Source organism: Myiozetetes cayanensis, unplaced genomic scaffold, assembly GCF_022539395.1.
Source record: "Myiozetetes cayanensis isolate MyiCay16 unplaced genomic scaffold, myiCay2020 scf6-25, whole genome shotgun sequence".
NCBI lineage: Eukaryota > Metazoa > Chordata > Aves > Passeriformes > Tyrannidae > Myiozetetes > Myiozetetes cayanensis.
Window position 1 is genome coordinate 45,234,476 of NW_026087853.1, and position 24,492 is coordinate 45,258,967.

Below are 24,492 nucleotides of genomic sequence, written 5' to 3' on the forward strand. Positions count from 1 at the left end.
ACAGAACAGTAGCCTTGTCCTCTCTGAAAGGCCTTTTTGATAATTGAATGTGAACAGAGTTGTGTTATATTAGTGGAAGTACCACAGGTAGTCACTGACACCACTACTGTCCTTCAAAAAGTGTGACAGAATTGTGGCAGGCTTTTTCTTGTGTTAATAGAGCCTCCTACCTAACATGCTTTATAGTTGTTCATGCCAATAATGGCACATCTCTAATCCTGGATTGTCAGGTGGCCATAGGGCAGGTAAGGCTAAGAGGTAACGTGGTGCAACAGTTCTGAACTGTACATAAATTTAAAGCAAATGGATTATTGGGTGGGCTCAATTACACTGGTGGCTGGTCCTAAGCAAATTGGAGCCAGATGAGTACTGGGAACATCTAAACTTTTGTGAAATGAATTTTTTGTTGCTTTAAGTGTGGCCAATATGCCCATGTCTCAAAACCTTGCCTGCAGAAATCTACTCTGCTTGGTATCTGTATAGATGCCGAAAGAAAAAGGGCTTCTCTGTTCCTTTGGGAAATAAATGTGTAGACTTGGTCAGAAATATATCAGACTCTAAGTGGTCTGTGTGAAAATTAAGAACTCATAGCAGTTCTGGTTACCACAGATGTGCTCTGTGCCTCAGACTTGGCTTAGGCAGTCTGCAGTTAGTATAGCAACAAGCTAATCCTGATGGAGCAGGTCACTAAGTGAGCCACAAGCAGCCTACTAATTCTCACCTTGAAGCACTTGCTTAATCTTGCAACTAACTTACTGCCAAGTATTAAGGTATGTCAGATGTTCTTTTCAAAGCAGTGGACTCAACAAACCCCTTTTCCTGTAACTTGTTTTGTCCTTCTGTAGATCGTAATGCAAAAGCTCCAAACTGAGGTATGGAGATGTTATTTCTGCAGTACTGAAATGCTGACTGTAGCCTGCATTACTAGGAGATGCAAGAATAGTAATTGGTTCTCTGATGAGCTGCATGACTTTTGATGTTCCCTACTCTATCTTTGTTAAACAAGATGGTAATTAAAGATAATAGTGCTCTGCAGACTAAATTTACCTTGCCTAGTAAAGGCAGTAGGCAGCATGGTGGAGTCTGAAGCCTGACAAACTGCCAAGCATGAAGTAATCACTCCGAAGCACCTTGGACAATGTTGTGGCTGGGTATCTGTGCTCGGGTGCTCATCTTGGGCTAGACTCACAGCACTTGTACTAGGACTGTAAGGCTGTAAATAGTGGATGTCTTTTCAGCAAAGTAGCAAGCCCAGACTTGCATTCACCACTTTTAATAACTTGTTATGGATATTTAATCATAGTCTTCTTAAGCTGGTAGAAGTCTGAATAAGTGAAAGTGAGAAGGAAGTGGTTTGAACTCATATGGAACATAATCTTCTTATGCTCTGGCTTAAATACTGTCCTACCCATCAGTCTGTACACATGACATGACCTTTATTAAAGCCTCTCCAAGTTAAATGGCATGGCTACAGAACATTTTGTTTGTGTACAGCCCTGAGAATTTCATGAAAGTGGGAGCTGTGTAACAACCTGGAAGTGTGGCGGAGCAACTGCCTTTGCAAGCTCTGAAATGTAAATCTCTAGTCCTGCAGCAAAACACTCCTTCACCTGTCATCACTAGTAGCCCATCTTCCTTTTTCTCTGTCCTTAAGGCTACTTAAGTGTTTCTTCTGGTAAAAATAAAATATGCATGTAGAAATTATTCAGTGAGTGTTACCACGGCTGAGTAATGTGATGAAAACTTCTCAATTAATCAAACACATTTTCTTTAACTGTGTCCTCCCTCCTCCATTTAGTAGGACAGAAGATCTAGCTATAAACCAAGGACTCATTTTCTTTTTTCGTGTACAGCTGAAGCCACCTGCTATTGTGAGGTTTTGCTTTGCTTTGTCATCCTCTGATGTAAGCAATCAATCAAGTTGGAATAAGGTTAGCCTGCAGTATAACCGCTGGAGTTGAGGATATTTGGTTTTAAATACTTCAACCTGTTTTTAACTCATAAGTTATCCTAAACATTGTTATGTGATTGTCCTCAGGGACATTTAACACTCGGCTGGTGCTGTTCTCTAAAACTTCACTTTCAGGCGTGTATAGACTGTAATCAATAATAAGGCGACAACTTAATTGTTCACTATGATTTCCAATATATGGAGTTAAACTTTTATCACCACCTAGTTGCTATGGTATTTATGCTTGATCAAGGTCTACATGAGATCATATGTTACCTTCAAAATAGAACAGCCTGAGGGAATTATTTGAAACAGACCTTTGTTCATATGCTAAGCAAGTTTTTAAATTTGAGAGAATAAACCTTCAGATGTGAATTTACTGTTTAATATGGGTGTTCCTGTCATCTCACTGCTACAGCGTGGGGGTGGGATTTTCATGTTTGTGTTGCTGAGGCTGCAGACTATTTCTACCAAAGGTGCTGACTTCACAAATTCCTGAAGTATTTTTGTCAGGCTTTGCTTAATGCTATGTTGCTGCTTGGGACAAAAAGAACCCAGGTTCTAGCTGTAACTGGTAACCTGTGAACATAGCAGGTAGATAATGCTGCTTGAAACAGCAACACTGCTGAGAGGGTTTGGTGATTAAAAAAAAAAAAGAAAAAAAGACAGTCTTGATTTCATCTTGGGATAAGAAAAGCTGGTTGATCTGCATGTTTGTTCCCCTTTCCTTTCCTTTTTTAACATCCGTGATCACTATTGTGCTTGTTGAGGTTAGAGAAATAATTGCTAATAATTCGAAGTAAATCTTGCAGTTCACTTTTGTTACAAACATAAGCTAAAGATATAGAGCAAGGACCTGGCTTCCTATCCTACTTAAGTTAGCAATATCTGAGACTGAGGTCTGTATTCTCTGCCCTGTTAATCTAAATGAAGTACAAAATCTCCAGACTCAGTGGTAATGTCTTAATGAGCTCTTCCCTTGGTAGAAGAGAAAATAAATTAATAGCTTTGGAAATTAAAATTTTCAGCAGGAGCAGATGAATGGCTGAAAATAAAGGAAGTGTTTTTAAGTCTTAAGAAATAGGTTACAAAACTGGAGGATTGTTTATTTACATAAACAGTTGCACCCTTTTGGTATGTTAATGTGGCTCCCTGTTCTCAGAGTGTGGACCCAGGAGCAAAGGACTTTTTTCAGTCTAGTAATGAACTCCTAATGCTGGCGAGTGCCTTAGAAGCGAACACTTGAGTATCTGCTGTGTGCACAGTACAAATAAACTAATCCAACTAAGACAAATCTAAAATCTATAGTAGAAGACACTTCAGGTCTTAGATTGTATGAGCTGCTGCTCACTTATACAATAAACAGTGATGCTGTTTTAAACCTTGCGCTTCAGTCTTTTGAGCAGTGTCCCTTACAAAACACTGCTGTAGAATGGAAAAATTCAATTCTAAGCAAATATGTAGGGTCTGTAGGCATTTTGTTAAAATGACTAGGCAAACTGAAATACTTGCTTCTGTTTTGGACCTAACATGTCTGTATTCCTGTGGCCATTACTACAGGCATATTAATATAAACCAGCTCTCTCCATCTTATGCCAGAGTTGGTTTCAGAAGTGCAGATTTTTTTGGGTCTAAATCAAGAAATTACAAAATCTGGATTTGCTCCTACTTGGCAAGGGATTCCCTAATACTGTAAATATTTTGCTATTAACCTATCCTAAGGCACTTGTTTCCTTGAGTTACTTAATCACCTTTCATCAAGGCCTGCCTGCTGTCAGATCATCTTTGGAATTGTAAAGGGAAGATTAACAGTCATAGAGTGACACAGGAGTTTGGGCATGCAAATGTAGCGGGATGTTTAAATGTTGTGAGTTGTTTATGTGGAAGAAGGGGATGAGATTGGAGGTGCTTCAGATGCTGGTCACGATCTGCTCTTCAAGCCTTGTCACATAACCCACTTGCACTGACGTGGCTGTAATTGTGATCGGAGTGGTAGGGAGGGAAAGTGTGGTGTGAACACAGGGCATGTGATCCCCACTGCTCATAAGGTTGGACTTTAGGGCTAGGAAGCTTTTTGTTCATAACCTTGAAAGCAAATACATATGATGAAGAGGGAAGGAAGCTGTCATTTGATGCTAGTTGATGTTTTGGAACACTTGAAATTGCTTGAAACTTTTGGAAAATGGACAAAGTTTTAGATTTCTTGAAAGTTTGAGTAGTACAGGTCTGAATTTACCCCAGAACTAAATGGCCAGTTTTTTACCCCAGAACTAAATTCACCACTGCTGAAGTGCACTTTGCTTCCCTCAGACGTCAAGCAACTGAGTATAATGCCTGAGTTGACTGTTTTACCCTTCCATGCTCACTCATTTAGGATTTAATGGAGCCAGACCTCTGTAGAATGTCAGTCAACAAAAACTTAAATGCTAAAGAGTAATAAACTACTTTGGTTTTGACAGTGCAAATATTACTTGAATAAGTTTGAATTATCAAAATTTAAGTTGCAGCTATTTCTCTGAATACCTAACTTGAATTGGCACTAGAAATCCCAATACCTATTCTTGGAATCAAAAGTTGATATGAAATATTGATGGTCTTCAGAAGCATAAGCTTGTAAAGTAGATTTTAAATATTTCTGGTTTTCAAATTACTTTCATGAGGTATATAGAAAGTCAGAGCTTATGTATCTATCCTGGCTGTGGGAGGTGTCTTTTTAGTCTGGGCTACTTGTGAATTTACTGCTTTTCCTCTTCAGTCTATTCAGAGTGTTTTTAAAGGTGTTGAACTGAATGACCATTCAATAGAGAAACAGTAAATTGCCTTATCCTTAAGGTGAGGCATAACACAAGCTGCTTATTTATAAGATTATATTAGAAGACTATTTCCTTCAGAGCACTGTCAACTTAGTAGTTATATCAAAAGTAAAATTCGACTTTTTTTTTTGGCAGGTTCAGGAATAGAAAAACTGAAGTGTTTGTGGAAGTCAGTAGTAGAGGCATCTCAGGTTATATGCAAGTGATACTGTCTAAAGTCTGCAAAGCCTCTTGAAACAGGAAGATTCTTGGAGCTTCTCAAATTCCTCTATACAGTGATGCTTAAGTTACCTTTGTTTGCCTTTAGTTCCAGTACTGGAAAGGGAGAGTAATATGATGTTTATATGTTCACACAGCATGGTTGGGTGAAAAGAAGCTTAGGGTGGCAGAGGGCTGTCCAAAGCACTGTGTCCTCATATGTGTTCTTTTCATTTCAGGCAAAAGTAAAGAAGCGGAGATAAAGAGGATAAATAAGGAACTAGCAAACATTCGGTCAAAATTTAAAGGTAAGTGACTTGATCATACTAAACTGTACATATTCCATATGACATTCTTTTAGGAGGGTTTTTTTTACATGTTTGGACTTCTTTTGTCAACTGCTGACTCAAGCAAAATGCTAGAGCATTGTGTTAGAATAACTACTGAAAATGTTCTCTTAATTACAGAACATTCTGATAGACCTGTGATTCTTGACCATAACAAAAGCAAACTCCTTCCTATATCAAAGAATTGGGCTAATGTTCACAAACTATTTCTAATACTTTGCCTCCCAGCCGTGTGACTACGCAGTCTGTTGGCTTCCAGAAGGCTGTGAGGATGTGAATAATTTAAGATACATGGGTGAATGTGACTATTTCCAGTAAAACAGAATTTGTTTAAACTTCCTTCCTCTGTCATCTGCCCCAGTCCCTTTATGGAAGTAACGGGTTAGGCTGTCCTCTAGCAGAACTAAGATTAAAATGTGTAGTTGATGAAGCTATACATCTTGGCAACAAGCAACAGCAGTACAAATTATTCATATGAAGCAAAGGATATGCAGTAACTAATTCCAAAAGGCAGCAATTCACTTTTTAAACGCTACAAGGTAAAACTCATCTCTTAGCTGTATTCAAGTAGTGTATGTGGTGTCAAATTTTAAAGATTCTGACAGGTAATTCAGATGCTTTTAAGTGGAGTTCCAGCAGTAGTGGCTGTGGCAAGTTCTGTTTAAATAGATATGAGGCTATGTGTGCAGTAAGATAAGGCAGTGCAGCGTGGAGGTCATGTATGTGGCTTCAGAGTTTGCTGTATTTGTATTAAACTCATTTACCCTAGGTAGCTATCCTGACTTAAACTAATGCATCTATTTGGAATACTCAGTGCATTAACAAATAACTTTCCTGAGCAACCTGTGGTCTGTTGCTACATTTTAAGTGGTGTGTCACTTAGAGCCATATGAAGACCTGTAAAAACACAAGTGTCAACAACAGCTTAGGAGGGGAAAGTTAACCACAGTGCAAGGCATTCAAGAAAGGTTAAGAAATGCTTCTAAATCAGAAGCTGTCACATGCCTCTCTGCTAACATTTTTCTGTTAGAAATTTCAGGATGCTTTATGCAGATTGGTGTCTAAAGTCAAAGGGTAAGTAATGAAATTACAGCAACTATTTTTCTAGATTAAATAAGAAAAGGAGCTTTCACTTAGCTACCTCCTTTTGCTGTCACGTTGTTTTTTAATTTCTTTTCAATGCAAAACTTTCATATAACACTGATGTTGGTCGGATTTTTTTTGCCAGAAGTAGCAGGCTTTGCATCATCTGTCCTACAGACTTCCTCTTGATCATCCATTCCAAGTCTAAAATTTTTTGTCTATTTGTCCAGAAGTGACCACTTGTGTCTGTTTGCCAGTGACCAGTAGATACTGCCTTCATGTGCAAGGTATGCATGCACACTGAGCAGTTAGGATGTAGCTGAGGGTCTACTATGAACCTGCATAGGAGAGGAACAGCTGGGTTTTTTTAGTTCCAGCTGTATGATCAAAATGGATCCTCTTATTGCCTAGTAAATTTAAGCATAAAGGTGTAACCTTTAAATAAAGCAGTGGAGTCTCCAGGCAAAAGGTATATTAGACAAATTAAAGGTATTTTTTAGATAAAGAGTCTGAGTTTAATTAAAAATTGTCCAGGAATTTCTGTATCATAAGAATTTAATCAAAGTTTCATGTTACTTTATGTTTCAACCAATTTCATTAAGTTGATTAATCTGGAAGACACTGCACAAAACCTGCTTGTTTTCTCTTGGTCTTTGTAAAACCATTTGCTGTCAGATAGCCACATTATTGGTTATCAACTGTTGCTGAAATTCATTTCAACACCTAAATTCTTGACTTTGTTGTTCAAATAGGACAGGTTTTTCTATAAAGATATATTAACAGTCACTCCACCTATGCCTTTGCATCATCAAGAACAACTAGAGGTGAATGCCTGGCTGAAAGCCTTGCTGCAGTCACACTAACACAGAAATCTAGTTCTTTCAGCAACTGAACTTTAGGCTATAACACCTGTTCTATGTTGATTTGGTTAATAGGCAAGCTTTAGTTTGTTTGTAAAACCTAACCATATTTTCACTAATGAAACTGGAAGTTTTCATCAGGATAAGTCTTCAGTTAGCAGAGAAGGCCTGAAAATTTCAAAAGGCATAAAAAAAGAAAGTTAATGAATCTCCTTTTACCGTCTACTGTATGTTCAAGTGTGCTTGAAGCATGAAGGCCTGTCAGACCTGGTCACTTCACTGCTAGAGTGAAACCTGCTGGTGTAAAGGAATGCAATAAGGAATTGCAGACAAGTTGGTAATGGTTAAGGCTGTGTAGTTACTGACTTGCAAGGTAGTCCAGTTTTTAGTATTTGTGATCAAATCTATTAAATAATCCACTTTAGGTAGCAGCAGTTAGCTAGATATCACTTGCTGCCCAACTTCTCATGTTTGCAAGCTGATGTGAAAAGCTTTATTCTACAAGATGAAATAGGGAAGCTATATTGAAACCTTTAAAATCCGTGTGAAAGCTAAGTATTCTAGAAAAAATGATGGTTTACTTGTTTTGAGTAACACAAGTGAAACTCCCTTTGGGCCCATCTGCACCCTCTAACTTCTCTGAATTTGCAAGTGGGAAAAATGTGAACCTGTGGATTGTTTGGGTACCACAGCAATCAATGCAGCCTGTAAAGTTAATGCTAATTATATTTATGCCTTCCAAGTGCACTTACTGGTAAAGTGCAGTAAATCCTGTGTGGGGATTACAGAATGAACACTGACATACAGTTCAGTGTTTTGTCAAGACCAGTTATCCTGAGTCTTGCCCTGTGAAGAGTCTTTGAATGTATATTCAGTAATCTGCTAATGTCACCTCTGGTGAAAGGCTGCATTACACATGGTAGGGCCAGTCTCCACTGTTCTGTGAATGTCTTCATAAAAGCTGCAATATGAACCACTGTATTTCTAGCTTTAAGAAAGCTTGGCAGTGTGAAACTATAAATGAGCTGAATTCTGTCAGAATAGCAAGTTTTGCAAGGTATTTTGTGACTTAAGTACAAAAATAGTTAAAAGTATGTGAGCAGTAAATTGTTCTCTGCTTACTTGTGAAGCAAGGGAGAGATGATCGTAGGAGTCTCTGGCTGTGTAGAACCATGAATCAAGTAATGATCAGAGAAAGGAGGTACTTTCAGCAAAGTAGTGTGATAAACTTTGGCCTGCATACCTGGTGTAGCATCCTTTAAGAATTACTTAAAAAGTTTTGAGTAAGTATCAGTATAAGCTAATCCATTAGCTTCAGTGAAAGATGACTAAACCTTCCTATAGCTGATCTTCATTATGGCTACTTTATTACTAAATCTCTGTGGATTTTGGGTGGAAAATCTTACTTAAGACAATAACTTGATGTAGCCTAAACAAACCAAAAACATAAAATGTCACAGTTTGGAAGAAGCTGAGTGTAGACAATTTGTTGTGTAACTGCCTTGAAAGTGTGAGAAACTGATAGCTGTGTATCTGTCTGCTACAGAAGTCCCACATGGACCTGTGGTTGTTCCTTGCAGAAGGACTATATAAAAGTAAAGAGATCTTCATATGCATTTTATTATTGGTTTAACCCAGTTTCTTTTAATGTAGCTCTGACTTTTAAAAATGTTTTAAAATAGTTTGAATTAAGAGAAATGTGTGATTGTGAATTTAAGATGGAGTCCCTTGTCAAACAATTACAGTGAATTCTGGTGGCCTGGATTACTGGCCCTGCCTGGCCAAAGGTGCAGCTGTTGGACTGGCTGTGTTGCTGTCACCAGGGAAGGGGCTGAGTAAGAACCCAGGCCTCCTGACACACATAAGATTCTTTCTTGACAGCATAAGAGACTGGTATATCTCTGGATCTCTGCATGCTTCAGCACACTCCAGCAGTATCTGGACCCACATCCCATGTAACTTGCAAGATATATCCTTATACTATTGCAGGAGAAGCTGAGTATTTCTACATCTGTTCTACTGTGCAAGTAGCTGTCAAGTCTGTTACCTGCCTTACGTTTGGGTAACCTGCTATTTAAAATACCTTTGTATTTAACAGGCTGGGATAAGGCTGTGCTATCTCTGGAAAAGCAATACTTTTCTTGAACTGATGGAACATATGCCATGGCTTTGGATTCTGATCTAGCTTCTGTGTGCCAAGCTCAGCAGGCATTTAGAGTCTCTGTACTAATGTGACTTTGTCTCTTGTTGATGCATGAGGAAGCTCCACTGCTGAGGTCAGTGTGTCCTTGACAGTTGCTTTAAATGCTTCTGCATTAACTGAGATAAGAACGTAGTGGAGAGAAGCTACACCAGTGTGATAAAGCAGAAGTTGTAGGAGTTAAGTGTGGAGAAATGCTATTCCTTTTGTTTTGTGTTCAGACTGTAAGTTGATTTTGCTCCCATGTTTGAGCCAAACTTGAATTCTGTCAGAGTAGTAATTGCTTTGTGAGTGAAAAAAATCAGTTTATTACTTTGTATCACTTTGATCTGTCAGAGTAGAATTTGTGTATTTATGAAACAGCTCACAAATCTGTAAGCTGTTTCTGCAGTCAAAGGAACTTTGTTGTCTGCTTGAGTCAGACTTTTTTCCTTATCTGACATTAGAATTTAATTTTTTTTCTGATTGCTGTTTGTGTTACAAGAGTGGCTGCTAAATTTCAGATATGCTAGCGTATCTTCATTTTGGCTTGTCCAAAAGTGCTGCAATGTCAGTTGTTAATCCCTGGGTTTTGGTTGTTTTGTTTGGGTTTTTTGTTCCTTTAACTGCCTTATTTTCCATATTCAAGCAAGTCTTCTCTGTTGTCTCAAAATACATGGTAACCGTTTGGAGGAGGTTAAGACTAAGCCTCTTTTAAAATTACTTGTTTTAAACAGAAGCTAGTGTAACAGTAAGTTGCTTTCCTGACAGGCTGTGATAGCACAGTCTTTATATTTAAGATGGGTCTGGTTAATCGCAGTGTTCTGATAACTAAGAGGTGTATGAAGGCAATCAGACAGTAAAATAATAATGCCTTCACTGACAAACTGAATTGCTGAAGGTAAAATCAGGCTTCAAATATGACCTGAGTTGTGAGGCTACTCTAGTATTCTGAGTAGTATGGTAATTAGGTAGTAGTTTAATAATTTGTATGGATTGTCTGCCACAAATACTCAGTATTTGATGTAGAGGGCTTGGACTGTCACTCTTCTGGAAGTACAGATCTTGTCCTGAAGTGTCGCCATGTTCATAAAAAGCAAATTCACTTTGCCTCTAAGCTAGTGGTGGCCTTCTGATACAATATATCTCTGGATTGCTGCCAGCTGCATGAGCAGGGGTCAGTGTCAGCCTAGGAAGGAAGCACACCCAATGCAAAGAAACAGTGTTGTCCGTTCTGTTTTGCACAAGCTTTACTGTGGTTTTAAAAGCTACATTTTTAAGTCAGCAATCAACCATCTGAAAGCTGGAGAGATTTGACTTGTCAGGCTTCCTTGTCTTTTACCCCCCAGCAAACATCCCAAGGACTAAACTGCTTTCTTGACTCCTCTGGCTGGTAGCAGAGTTAGTAACTTAGTAACTCTGCACCAGACTGGTGTTTAATTATACTGAGTTAGATTAAAAAGCAGATGCTGGTTTTTAGCTTGTAGTCCAAATTAGTGACAGAAGATGCTGCCTGGGAACCAGAAGGTCTCATAATACTTTTGTGCCTTTTCCTTTTTGGAGGCCTGTGTGAAAGATTTGTATGAGCAATGAAAACCAAAAGTTATGTGTGGCAATGCTAGGGAGGTGATGCTCAGAAATGTGGAAGTAGTAGTTATTTCTTAATAGTACTACTTGTTGATCAGCTGTTAATAATTTCTTTCTTAAAAAAACAACCCAATAAACTTATCAGGGAAAGCAAGTAGTTTTTTGAAATGCCCACTGTGCTCAAAACCTGCTGACATGTGTTGTGAATGCTTCCTGTTTCTGCTGACTTGATTTGCAGTACTTGCAAATGTTCCTGAAAGCATTTGAAAATGAGCTGAGTTAAAAGAAATGATTGTGTATTGCACTAAAGATAACAGAACATGTGACATTTCCTTCTGCTCTTGTTCGGATGTTTGCTTGAGGCTGGGGGAAGCTGGACTATTTTAGCACATACTTAAGCAATGAGATTGGTTATTAATGTTTAAAATAGAACCTTTATAACTCTTTGTAAATGCTACACAGGAGGCAGAGGAATAGTTAATTTCAGTAAAAATCTGAGTTGCAGACTTCTTCAAAACACAGTTGGAGTTAGACAACTACTGTGAGATCTTTGACTGCAATGCTCTTTTTTCAAATTGCTCAGATAATTAAATAATAAAATTTCAGAAGAGACTATTCTGTTATTGCTGGGAAACTAATAAAACTTTGAAGAGCTTTAGTAATTATTTGGCTTAGTTCATAAACTTGGTGTTATTGAGAACTGTCACACTGCCTTCAGTTCTGTGTACAAGGCTCAGAAGGTTTTGAAAGCAGTCAGGGTACTATTTTTTCTGTTTTCCTAATAGTTGTCTCAGGTCTGATTTTACAGTATTGTTCTTTGATACCACTGTTGGAGAAGGAAGCTGCTTGTTAGTCGAGTGGTGCTGTGTTTTGAGTTTAATTGCATGGCATAACATCCATCAAAAATTCTTCAAATACCCCAAGATCCAAAGACCTTCCTAATATGAGCTCTTAAAATACTGTTGTGTTGGAAGGATGTAATACTTTAAATAGCTGTGTCCTAAACCTAAAAAAAGGAATTTCCAAACCATGACAAATAGTTTGTTGTGAAAGTTGATGCGGTTCATACTTTGATCTGCTGATGTTCTTCATTAAGCAATTGGGTTGCAGTATTCTGTATGCCCGCTTCTCTTCTGGTCTCACAAAATCAACACCAGAGTAATTTGAGAAGATAAAGAGATTGGGTTTTATACTTGTGACTTCTGTTTTTTGCTGATGGATTGTATACTAATGGGCAGCTGCAGTTCAACCTCTCGGCCTGCTGGGAACTCAGTCTTGGAGATTGGTTGGGGTGTTTCCACTTCTGGTAAAGTTCATGTAGAAGTTACTTTCTCTTGCCTATCTCAGAGAAGCAACTAATGGTATTAGTGCCTTCCAATACCATAGTAAGTCCTCAATTATGTTGATCTTGGTCACTCTCGGTCATGATTTGAAATGGTTTTTTGTTGCTAGGTAATATATAACCCCACAGGTTTATTCACTGATTGTTCCTTTTCCTTCCATCTCATGTAGATGACCAGTCAAATTTTAAGAGTTTCTACAAATTCTCCTTAAGGAACTGAAAAGAATGTTAGAAAGCTAAAGCTGTAACTCTGTGTTTTCCTGCGGGGTTTTGTTTGGGTTTTTTTCCTTGCCTTTCCTACGGAAAGGTATCTTTGATCTGCATCTCCCTATCATGATGGGATAGCAAAAAGCTTCTACTCTTGAGTGCCATTTGGGAAAATAGTGTAGCAGGAAGTATTTATGTTATAAATACAGAATACGTTATTCCTTTGCTGCTCAAGCCATGGTTTGAAGGCCTCAGCTGGTAGGCAGACATGGTTGAATATCTGCTCTTTCCTCTGGCCATATTGCTTCCAAAGAAGGGAAAAAACCCCTTCCACCCTGGATGTTTCACTCTGCTTCTTCTAATAGTAATTCAGATGTCTAGTAAGGCAAAATGCCTTACATAGGTTTGCTGACTCAGCAGGAAAATAGCCTTATGGCAGCAAACTGTGAATGCGACTTGAAGAAAACACATCTCTGGGCATCTTTCTGCAGAGCTGGCTGTGGTCAGAGGATCCTGACAGGATCCAGTGTAGCAGGATTTCATTGTCATGGGTATCTTCAGTAATACTGCTGCCTGTATCTAAGTAAAATGTGACGTGTATTGGCTTCCACAGTACAGACCTGAAGACAACTTCTCTTTGCACAGCATAAAAATAGCTTTAAGGTGAAACTTTTTGTTGGCAACTGATGCACTGTCTATGCCAGTTAAAAAATCAACAGGTGCCTGAAGACTCAGATTTGAAGAGTGTAATTGTCTGTGTTAAAATAGCAATTACTTGCTTAAGTTTATCTCAGTTGAAATAAGACTAAATAAAAGAAATTTTTAGAATCAAAATGGAAAGCAACCCCCCAAAAAGTGTAGTTGCAGCCTGTAAACATAACCTGTTAGCATTGTCTACTGGAGTGTGTCATGATGCTTTCTGTTGGGTCACTAATGTTACATGGCTTCGCACATGGATGGCAGTGTTCATTCCTTCACTAACTGTAAGGTTACCAGTAGTAGGGTTTCTTTGGGTTTTATCCAAGCAGTGAATGTTGTGTGAAATCTATGGGAACTGTAAATTCATGTTGTATGAGAAATTTAAACATCCCTCTGTATCAGTGGATGAGAAGGAAGAAGGAAAAGCTTCTGTCCTATTAAGATTATTATATATTTAACTGCCTATTACGTAAATCTGAAGTTTAAAAAAAATCCCGACGGAGCTTTTATTGGCAAAGATGATGAGTAAGGGATATCTTATGGAAGCTTTACTGTATGCAGGGCTGTTCTGGCTGAACTTGTCCATCACTAAGAAATACACATTGATGTGACAGACTAGTTATTCTGGGCCCAAAATGCTGAGGCTAAGGAGCTTGTATGGCCTTTTAGGCAGCAGCATCTATCAAAAGTTTGCTACCCTGACTCAACTATCTAGCGTTCAGGCTTTGCTGATTTACTGGGTGCTGTTTTATCTTCTGATTTGAGGTAGGGAGACAATGTAATGCAGAAAGTGTGTGTTCATATGTAGTTCTTTCCTTCAGGAAAAGCAGTGATCTGCCTGATGAACTGGAAGCTGTATTGCTCCATGTTGCTTTTATGAGCTTCTAAAATACAGCACTTCTGCAACATAAGGCCTATTTAGGTGCATTCTTCTAAAACTGAAACACCTGTTAATCTCATTTCATGTTTCTTTTCAAGTCTTTGGAATATACATCTGTCATTCAATCTTTCTAAAACATCTTGTTGGGGTTTTTTGTTGCTGCTGAGTTCTCTACACTGGTGCACTTGAGAACGTGCATCAAGACCTGTTACTGTGATAAAGGTTTGATAATTGGTTTAAGAAGAGAACGTGTATGAAAGGCATAGCTGTTCTGAAGAAACAGCAAAATCACAACTAAGCAAATGTGTATGCACTACGGCTTAGTAAGATCATACTTTAAGGACACTGCAGGATAATTCAAGGACTAGCTGATAGCATTATCTCATGACCATCCTTTAGGATATAGGTAATGAGTGGTAAATGTAATTAACAATATAGTCTTTGGGCTACCTGTCTTCTATGACTTAATATTTTAGTTGACTAATTTTTTTAAACCCAGAAGTTGTTTGGTTGTCTGACATTTGCTGATGATCATTTTTGGTAACTTTAATGTGTTTAGCACAAAATTATGTAAAGACTTACAGTCCTATAAGTTGGAGATAAATGGATATATTTAGCATTTTGTTCACTGTAGAGTGAATAACAGCTGAAACAAATTTTAAATTTGTGAAATTAAAGTACTGCAATAGCTGAACCATGAATTTGTCTCTCTTCTGTAGGGCAATACATATGGAATTAAATACCAATGTTAATTACTAGGTGCAAATGTAAGTCTCGTTACTGTACGATATGATGAGGTTCCTCAGTTCCACTGAGGAGGGAGTGGAACCAAGTTGAGGCATAACATAGGCTTAATTGCTGTTTGTTTCCTTGCTTTTCAGGTGACAAGGCTCTGGATGGTTACAGTAAGAAAAAATATGTCTGCAAACTGCTTTTCATCTTTCTTCTGGGCCATGACATTGACTTTGGTCACATGGAGGCTGTAAATCTGCTCAGTTCCAATCGATATACAGAGAAACAGATTGTGAGTAACTCGGGCTCTATAAAAGATAAACTGGTCTGTCTAATATCCTGCCTCAGCTCTAGAATCTGTAGAGGACTTTGCTTCATTCCCCCTGCACTGGCTTAAAGCCTTATTTTGGCTCTAGCAGTGATTCTGAAATCTAAACACCTTTGTGCACAGGGAGTCTTGAACTAATTGGAAAAGCTAAAATGTGTGTTCTGCAGAAAATTATTACTCTTGTTAAGAAACTATCTTGAGTCTTGCATTAGAAGGTAAATAAACTTTTAATTTTCAGTGTATTTCTTTTCCTTTTCCTAGGTAAGGTTGTGTTTATCAGGTGCATGTAACATACTAGTGTCTGAATAATAAAGTTTTGTTTGCTTCGCTTAATCTTTCTAGCCTTTGATCTCTCTAAATGTCTATTTCTGCCCATATACATGGTATTGGAGGAGAACTGTATGTCTCAAAGAATGACATGTTGTCATTAACAGAAATCAGAATTTAAGTCAACTAAAATAAATTTTCGTTTTCCTTTTTCTGACTCCCAGGGGTATCTCTTCATCTCTGTCCTAGTGAACTCTAACAGTGAGCTGATCCGCTTAATAAACAATGCAATCAAGAATGACCTGGCCAGCCGAAACCCCACCTTCATGGGGCTTGCTCTGCATTGTATTGCTAATGTGGGTAGCAGGGAGATGGCGGAAGCATTTGCTGGAGAAATTCCAAAAATACTTGTGGCTGGGTAGGTATGACATGCTTCTCTCAAGTACACCACCAATAAACCTTTTCAGCAACTGGGTTCCATTGCAGCAGCTTAATCCATGCTTAGAGCTACACAGGCCTGGGCTTGCAGTAGTGAGAGTTTCCAGTGGCTGCAGGTACTTTGACTTAACTGAGTATGGAGCTGCTTGTAGGTGTGTGGAAATACATGGAAATTAAGACTGTCAGTATCTTGAATAGGCTTTTATAGCTTTGTTCTGATCTGTTTCTTGTTCTGTATAAATGTGTGGTAGTGAACAATAGTGAAATGTGTTTTACTTTCCTTGCCTCTCCTGATGAAAAAGAGAAATAAATGAACCTAAATAGATGTTTATAGTACATTTTTTTTATAATCTGAAGCTCTTATTTAAATGTGCTGACTTCATAAGGAACACTGTATTGGTTTGTTGGCTTTCTTGCTTCCTCTACTAGCCATGTAAACAACTGTTTGTGTAACTAGCTCGAGGCTTCTAAACAGACCTGGCAAATGTCTGAAACTGTAGTTAAATAAGTGTAAAGTCAAACTTGTGATTGTAGGGCTAATGTATTTATTGAAACTTAAAATGTCCGAGTGTAAACAGTGTGTTTAGACTCTTTTGGATATGAAATATTTTAGAATATGCACGGATCTTGTTTTATAACAAGCTAATGTCTTAAATTAGTATAAAAAGTGACATGTGGCATAAGAACTGTATTAATACTCTAAATGTCAAGCACTGCCCTTGCCAGATGCTGTTCTCCATGTAGCACAGTGGAGACAACACTGCAGGGATGAGTCATGGTTTTTAATAAGATAACCTTAAAAAGTTCCAAAAATTTCACTTAAGGTCACTGATCGCAGACCGAGCACAGCACCTTCAGTTCAGACTTGTTTAAACTTAGACCTGTAGCTGTGTTTATGTTCTTCAGAGTCTCATTCCTTCTGCATTTCCAAGATAATATATGTGAAATGTGTACGTGTCCATGTCCTATCTAAGTGACCTGTGCAGAATGAGCATTGTCATTTATGTTTGTAACTTCAGTGTAGCTCTCTTGGCTTGAGTGTAAATTTGGAGCAGGGGAGGAATAGGTTTGTGGGTTTGCTTTGTTTTGTGTTTTCTTAACTGAGATACAAGTTGATCTCATGGAAAAGTGATAAATTTAGAAAGAATAGGTCGGCTGAATTTCTGGGGATGTGCAGGTTTTTGAACATTTAATGAGGATTGCACCCTGTAAACTGGCCTCTTAAAACTTTTAGTGGTAATGCTCTGTACATTTTATAGCTGTTGTTTGTGCAGCACACAAAATGCTTAGTTGTCTACTTTGTGAAAGGGAGTTCACTGAACTAGAATAGTAGCATGCTGCTCTTAAAATAGTCTGTTTCTGTGCCAGCAGCAGGGATGGCAAGGTGAATAGACTTGTGGTTTGCATGCTTGCTGATAGCAGACTTGTGTGCTAGATGTAGGTACTGAGGCTGTTGAGTAGTTAATGATTCGAATCTGATATGCAGGACCTCTTTGTATCTGCTATACAAGAGATCCAGCTTTGGCAGCATTCATAACATACTGTGCCTTAACTGTTTAACCAGAGTCAGTCTGGAAGAAGCTTTTCCTGGTAATTAGATTAGATAAACTTTAAATTCCCATAAAAAGATGTGAAATATCACTTGAATTTGTAACAAATAATTATAGAGACTACTAGACACTTGTAATGGTTGAAAACTTGACTAATTAAACTTACTGGATTAAATTAGGAAGAAATACTTGAACATAGGAAGAATTTAGTGAACTTCTGTTGAAAAGATGTGACCTGGCCAGGGATGCTGAGTCAATGTGAAGACTGGCATAATGCTGTTCTCAGGTACTGCTGTGCCTGAACCACTGTATTTTAAATCCATATTTGTCTTGCAGAGACACTATGGATAGCGTGAAGCAAAGTGCTGCTTTATGCTTGCTGCGTTTATATAGAACTTCTCCTGACCTTGTTCCTATGGGAGACTGGACATCCAGGGTGGTGCATCTCCTCAATGACCAGCACTTGGTAAATCAGCTTCATTGTGCTTCTCAGGCCTAGTGTGTATGAATTATGAGAATTATGCCACTTCTGCTGTTAAATGCACAATTTATTTCTTCTTGACCCTTTCAAGCAAGTGGGCTGCTGTTTTCTTCAGGCTTTGGGAAGAAAGTGGAAAGAGTTGTTGTCCTTTTTTAGTTGCTGTTTATGTTCATTTTTAATAAACCTTTGTTTACCTTTTTCTTGGAGATAGAAGAAAGGTATACACAAGTTCTTCTTTTGCTCTGGCTATAAATAAATTAATCTTGTCATACTAAGTCATACTGTATAGGTGTAATACTAATTTTCCTAGGCCTTTTAAGATTAGACCTGCACTAAAAATGGAAGACTTGATTTGTCAGTGCTTGGACTTGCTTGTCCTGTGGTGTTCATGTTGTCATTTTCACCTTACTGGTTCAAAAAACGTATTATTCTAGACAACAGACACTGGGTTTTTTTCCCCAATCTAGTTACTTTTTGAAAGTACGGTTATTAAGACCCATACTTCAACTGTAATGAGAGTGTTTTAGTCTGCAGTAATATAAAATCTTTGTGTTTTACAAAGCCCTCTGTTATGTTGAGGTGTGAGAATTTTTTCCTGGATGAATCTGCCGCATCCTACTTCTACTCACGCTTCTCTTGTATAAGAAGACAGTTTGTGTCCAGGCTTTATTTTAATAAAGCTGTCTTATTTTAGTTGTACTATCCAAATATGAGACAAAGCTAACACAAAAACAGAGCATAAAATGCTCTGCAAGCATGGCAGTAATGGCCAGTCTTCGCGAGCGAAGATCCGGGGAAGGTCTTTCCACCTTCCAGCCTGCGCATTGGATTTTTTAGGTGAGACACAGTGTGCGCGGAACTGAGCCCACCCTTTAATCCTAAGGTTCATCTGCCGGGGCCAAGCGAGCTTGGATGGTGGCAGCGAGGTCCTTAGGATGTAGGTGGGTTGCCTTTAAGGGCTAACGAGCTCCACCTGCCCGGGAGTGGCCCTGACCGGGAATCGAACCCGGGTCTCGGTGGTGATAGTGCCGCGCCCTTACCACTAGACCACCAGGGGCTCCTATAAGCATGGCAGTATCGTGCTGGATTCTGCAGGTGTGGAATTAGTGTAGCTACTTGCCTAATTAAAGACTTTTTAATGCAGGGCTTTGTCATGGGGATAAATTTAGTTTTGTTAATTTTTAAAAAGGAGTTGAAAGGTGTTAATGGGTAGCATCTTAAACTGATACAAAATTTAATTGTATTGCTTTGTTGGTGTGTTTTTTTTCTAGGGTGTGGTTACTGCAGCTACAAGTCTGATCACCACTTTGGCACAGAAGAACCCAGAAGAGTTTAAGACTTCAGTCTCCTTGGCGGTGTCTAGGTTAAGCAGAGTGAGTCCCCTCATGACCCTGATAATTCTTTGCTGTTGATTAATTTACTCAGCTTTCTAGATCAGGTTAGCTTACTGTTCAGCTTTGTAGAGTCAGATTAGTTTAGTGTACCATTAAATGTGAAGATGATTCAGTGTCACTTCATGTAGCTGGTTCACCTAACGTCTTTTAACGCTTCTTGCTTACCTGGACAGAAAGCTGTCTTGGCTTGCCCAAACTTTGTTGGTGTAACCCCTGCTATGCTCCAAGTGTATGTAGCTAAAAAGTGTCTTTCTGTCTCTCTCAGTGACTTGTATTTGAAAGGATCCTCATGATGCAGCTCAGCTTAATCCTCACTTTGTTACTATTAGCACCAAAGAGTAGTTGGATCGAACACTGATTCTACAGACCTCTCGAAAATACAGACTATAGCTTGAACTTTATCTAAGCTTCTAATAAGACGAGTTGTCTTCCTATTCCCTATTCTTTTGAGCTGCTGCTGGGTTAATAATCATAAGCATTTCATATTCTGTAAAGGGGTGTAGGGAGTTAAGCACAGGCAGGAGTGCAGGGAAGAGTGGAGGGGCACATCTCTAAGTTAGCATCTCCATGCTGGAAAACTGATGTGTGTGGGTTGTGTGTGTTTTCTAAATTTTTTTTTCCTTTTAGAAGGTGTGGAAGACATGTGAGGATGCTATTTCAGAAAAGTATTTTAGACCTCAGATTTATGTAGCCTTATACCCCAAAATTACTTGCAGTTTAAAGAAATTTAACTTTTTTTTCAAATAAGAAGTTTTTGTCTAATACTTAAAAGCAAGGGAGTGCTGAGGGAGGTGCATAGCTGTTCTATTATTAAGAAAAAGGTAGAATTATTTTGAGCAAAGCTAGTGCCAAACTCATGGTTACCCTAGAATTCAAGGGAAAAGAAATCTGTGAAGAGGGGTGCTCACTGTGAAACCTAGTCTAATCCTTATGAGATTTTATCATGCATTTGAGCCTCTTTTGTGAAAGCTATCTCCTTTTTGCTTTGGTGTATGGATGTTATTGAAGGCGTTAGTTGGTCCTTCTTTAGTTCAGTCTTTCATAGCATCCTACACTTGAATTCCAAGCTCACCTACCAGCAGCCACCAGACTGCTTTCTGTTGGCTGAATCTTATCTATGAATTGCTGATACAAAGTCAAGCTTCTAGTTAAATGTTCTGGTGTAACAAGATGTCATCTTCATGTCTGAGAACAGCAAGTATGCTTTCAAGAAGAAACTTCCTAGACTACTATATCTTTAAAACTGAATTTCTATTACTAGGGTTTCCTATGGTATACTCAAGAGTATGAGAACTTGCACCTAATTAATCTACTGACTTAAACATTGCTAGTGCAGTTTTGCAAGCCTCTGTCAGAGGTGATCTACAGTGTTCTTTGGCTCCTTCTAATGATTGTGGATCACTTCAGTAGCTGACATACTGTCTGTTTGTTTTACAGATTGTAACTTCTGCATCAACAGATCTTCAGGACTACACATACTACTTTGTTCCTGCTCCTTGGCTATCTGTGAAACTTCTGAGGCTGTTACAGTGCTATCCCCCTCCAGGTAATGCACAAATCACAGCGGTGGGCAGCTCTCTATGCAGTACACTGACTCCAAAGAGCTACACTACTCCTGCAGCGTTACCATAACTTGGAGTGCAAGCACATTGTCTTAAGACAAGGTTGCTGAGGTTGTTATTCTTGAGTTTTTCAGATAGCTCTAAGGTACATGACCTTTTGAATTGTGTTGTGTTTAATTTTAACAAAATGTCAAACCAGTGGCAACTTCCATTTTAAGCATTCTTTAATGTTATCAACTATATTAAAGCCTTGAAATATAGTGCAGATTGTGTCTGACTTTTGTTCTCACTCAGATAGAACTGTTGCTTAGAGTTCTTTTGCCAGCTGTATATTGAGGGAGGGTAAATGTTTGTAATGTATCAGAATACTTGAGTTTATTCAGACTTAGCAAGGGGAAAGGCCTAAGGTTGAGATTAGGGTGTCGAGCAAAACGAAGTTGTCCAACGGCTTGTTCTTCTCCAGAAGACCCTGCGGTACGTGGCCGTCTAACAGAATGCCTGGAGACTATTCTGAACAAAGCACAGGAGCCACCAAAGTCAAAAAAAGTACAACACTCAAATGCGAAGAATGCTGTCCTGTTTGAGGCAATAAGCTTAATTATACATCATGACAGGTGAGCTGTGAGAACACTTCTATTATGAGAGGGTTTTTTTTTTTTTGAAATGAAAAACTGTGACTTTGTCTTCAACAGTAAATTGAATTTTACTGGGGGAGAAAGGGCAGGAGAACAGAATATGAAGTTGCTTACTAGATTGGGAGACAGCCACAGTAATGGAATTGAACAGTATTAATGAATAATGGAATTGAACAGTATTAATGAATAATGGAATTGAACAGTATTAATGAACCGTGTTGCTGTTGGCATATTTTTTTATTGCTTTGTTTTTTGCCGCTTCTTTATTTGGTGTTTTGTATTGACCCCACTGCTCTAATTCCACAGATGATTTGCTCACAGTGTCTGAATTTTCATTTCACTGGCAAAGCATTCTAGCAGACACTTTGAGGCATTTTAAGAAATTTCCACAGCAGAAATAGTATTCTGTACTGAATGTTCTCAAACCTGTTGCTTTTAACCCTTTCACTTTCTCTCCTGTTCTGTGCAGTGAGCCAAATCTACTAGTCCGTGCCTGTAACCAGCTAGGTCAGTTCTTACAGCACCGAGAAACTAATTTGCGTTACCTAGCACTGGAAAGCATGTGCACGCTTGCCAGCTCTGAATTCTCACATGAGGCTGTGAAAACACACATAGAAACAGTTATCAATGCATTGAAGGTAAATATTAAAGTGTGTGGTCTGTTTTTGAGTGTTGTCTTGTCCCCTGCCTCAATACCCTCTCCTGCACTGCCCCAAGTAACCCATTTCCCCATCCCCAAATAAGCTAATAATACTTGGGGATCAAATGAGTTATTCTCAAAGTTCACTCGAGTTTGTTTTCTTTAATCAAGCAGAGTCTTACTGTGCTGGCAATTAGAGGTCAGCTGCAGTTTATTTCTGCGCCTTGCCGGTGAATCTGATACTCGTAGCTATGTCCCTTGTAAGACTATGGTATCTGCTTAAGCTGTAGACTGAGGATGAATAATTCTTTAAAAATGTGGAATTTCAAAACTGAGAATGCTGGGAAGACAGTTTTATTACTGTCTTGCTGGTATTGGACACTGTTCCTTCAATGTAGTAGTTTATGAGGGGCAGAAGAGCAGATCAGCTTCCACTGCAGAACTGTAAAGACAAGCAACCAGAAAGACATGTTCCCAGGCCACGTTTATGTGGCAAAGCAGAAGGTGAAAGAGTAGAACTGATTTGTGTATAAATTTACTTGGACACCTGAGTTTTTAACTGGATTGTTTTCATCCATACTCATGCTTGGACTTGTGTTAATGTATTAATACACTTGTCTAACTTCAGTGTACATATCTGTTTTAGTTGGGCTTCTGTTTTTACAAGGCATACCCGACACTAAACCTGCAGGCAGCTGATGTCCCATTGGCCTGATAGCAATCTGACAATATCAGCCAGTTATTGGTGCATTTATGGCCAGTGGTGCTGGTTAGTGCATAGTGGACCACAGACTCACCCTACTCAGGGTAATACTGGAGTGTTCTGTACAAACTCCTCCATTTTTTAGCACCCACACAGATTTGAACGTGTATGCTACAGAAACAAAACCTCATGATTTGACTTCTTTTGATGATATCTAAAAGCAGGAAGTTCTGAGACTCCAGTGACCTCTTTCTAGGTGACTGAAACTGAGAACAGAATCAGAAACTCATAGCTTATATGATATGGTGTATAACTTCATTCATAATCTGAAAGATTATAAAAATGCACTTGTTTTAAATTTGACTGTGGATTGTAGCAAATTTCATCTCTTAAATGCATGTACTTTCCAAATAAAGAAGAAATCACCTTGACCTTTCACTGTGTCCTTTTGCAGACTGAAAGAGATGTAAGTGTGCGACAGAGAGCTGTAGATCTTCTGTACGCAATGTGTGACCGGAGCAATGCCCAACAGATTGTGGCTGAAATGCTGAATTACCTGGAGACTGCTGATTATTCCATTAGGGAAGAAATTGTGAGCTATTTGTGTTTTCCTTATTTTTTTCATAGCCAGCTTTGGTACCATAATTATCATTTATCAGTAAGGAGGCTGCATAGTCTGTGATAATTTTTTACAGTGGCTTTAAAAAATCCACAGACAAAACTACTAAAACGAACAAACAAAAATTCCCTAGGTTTGTAATCTAATAGCAAAGAGTGTTCCTAATTTAGGTAAACTAATGGGAAAGAGGGCTGGGGGGAAGCTTGGAAACTAAGAATTTTAAAAACTGGTCTTGTTTTCAGGACACTGCATATAAAAAGCAAAGTGAATTTTATCAATGCCTGAGCAAACAGTCTCTATATCTGAGGGTTAGGTCCTACTCTAGTCAACTGTTCAAAAGCTTCAAAAATTAGTGTGGTAAATGCTTATTTGTAGGTAGAACTTTATTCTCACTGTGTATGCAGAACGTTCTGCCTAAGGGTTCCCAAAAGCAATACCTTATAATCTGCTAAAAGAGAGGCCTGATACTTATCTCCTTCCTACCAGTAGGATAAAAATGCAAAAGTTGAAATACTCACTTTAATGACCTTCCTAGAATGGTAGCCAAGGCTTGTACTTACAGTAGTTATTTAGCTTAGTTTGGTGCTGAAGTTTCTTGATTGGAGAAGTGTATGTGGAATACAGAGTTAGTTGATTTTCCTCTTGTACTGCCTGGTTGCTGTTGACAATGTCCCCTGACTTGGCAGTTAATGTGAATTTCATTCTGTTCCTTTATACTGACCCATTCTTTTAAGCTTAGTAAATGCAACTGATAATAAATTATGTGGAGGTCTTCTCCTAAGATGATTGTTTGCTTCAGGATGTAGGAATCTGAATATGACCTGAAAAAGTCAGCTATACTTTGGGGACTCTGGTTTGTGTCTGCTAGCTTGAGTTTCCACCTTTTACCTTTTTTTTTTTTTTTTTCCCAAGAGGTTTCCAATTTCCTGCTTGATCCTGTCTCAGTGATGGTTTAGATGGTATAGCAAACAAAAAATGGTCAATAAATTGCTCTTGA

General features: G+C 38.6%; 1 protein-coding gene across 4 annotated transcripts in view; it reads left to right on the forward strand.

Annotated features, from left to right (window-relative positions):
• The window catches only part of AP2A2 (adaptor related protein complex 2 subunit alpha 2), a 48,967-nt gene that overhangs the window by 8,042 nt on the left and 16,433 nt on the right, over nucleotides 1–24,492 (forward strand). For 2 of the 4 annotated variants that reach the window (XM_050335333.1, XM_050335335.1), the window contains exons 2-10: nucleotides 5,202–5,270; nucleotides 15,028–15,170; nucleotides 15,698–15,891; nucleotides 17,798–17,927; nucleotides 19,214–19,315; nucleotides 20,774–20,882; nucleotides 21,362–21,512; nucleotides 22,003–22,171; nucleotides 23,331–23,468. In XM_050335333.1, the coding sequence (XP_050191290.1) occupies nucleotides 5,202–5,270; nucleotides 15,028–15,170; nucleotides 15,698–15,891; nucleotides 17,798–17,927; nucleotides 19,214–19,315; nucleotides 20,774–20,882; nucleotides 21,362–21,512; nucleotides 22,003–22,171; nucleotides 23,331–23,468 (1,205 nt within the window). The remainder of the gene's footprint in view (nucleotides 1–5,201; nucleotides 5,271–15,027; nucleotides 15,171–15,697; nucleotides 15,892–17,797; nucleotides 17,928–19,213; nucleotides 19,316–20,773; nucleotides 20,883–21,361; nucleotides 21,513–22,002; nucleotides 22,172–23,330; nucleotides 23,469–24,492) is intronic. The other 2 variants (XM_050335334.1, XM_050335336.1) reach the window with 1 other exon arrangement.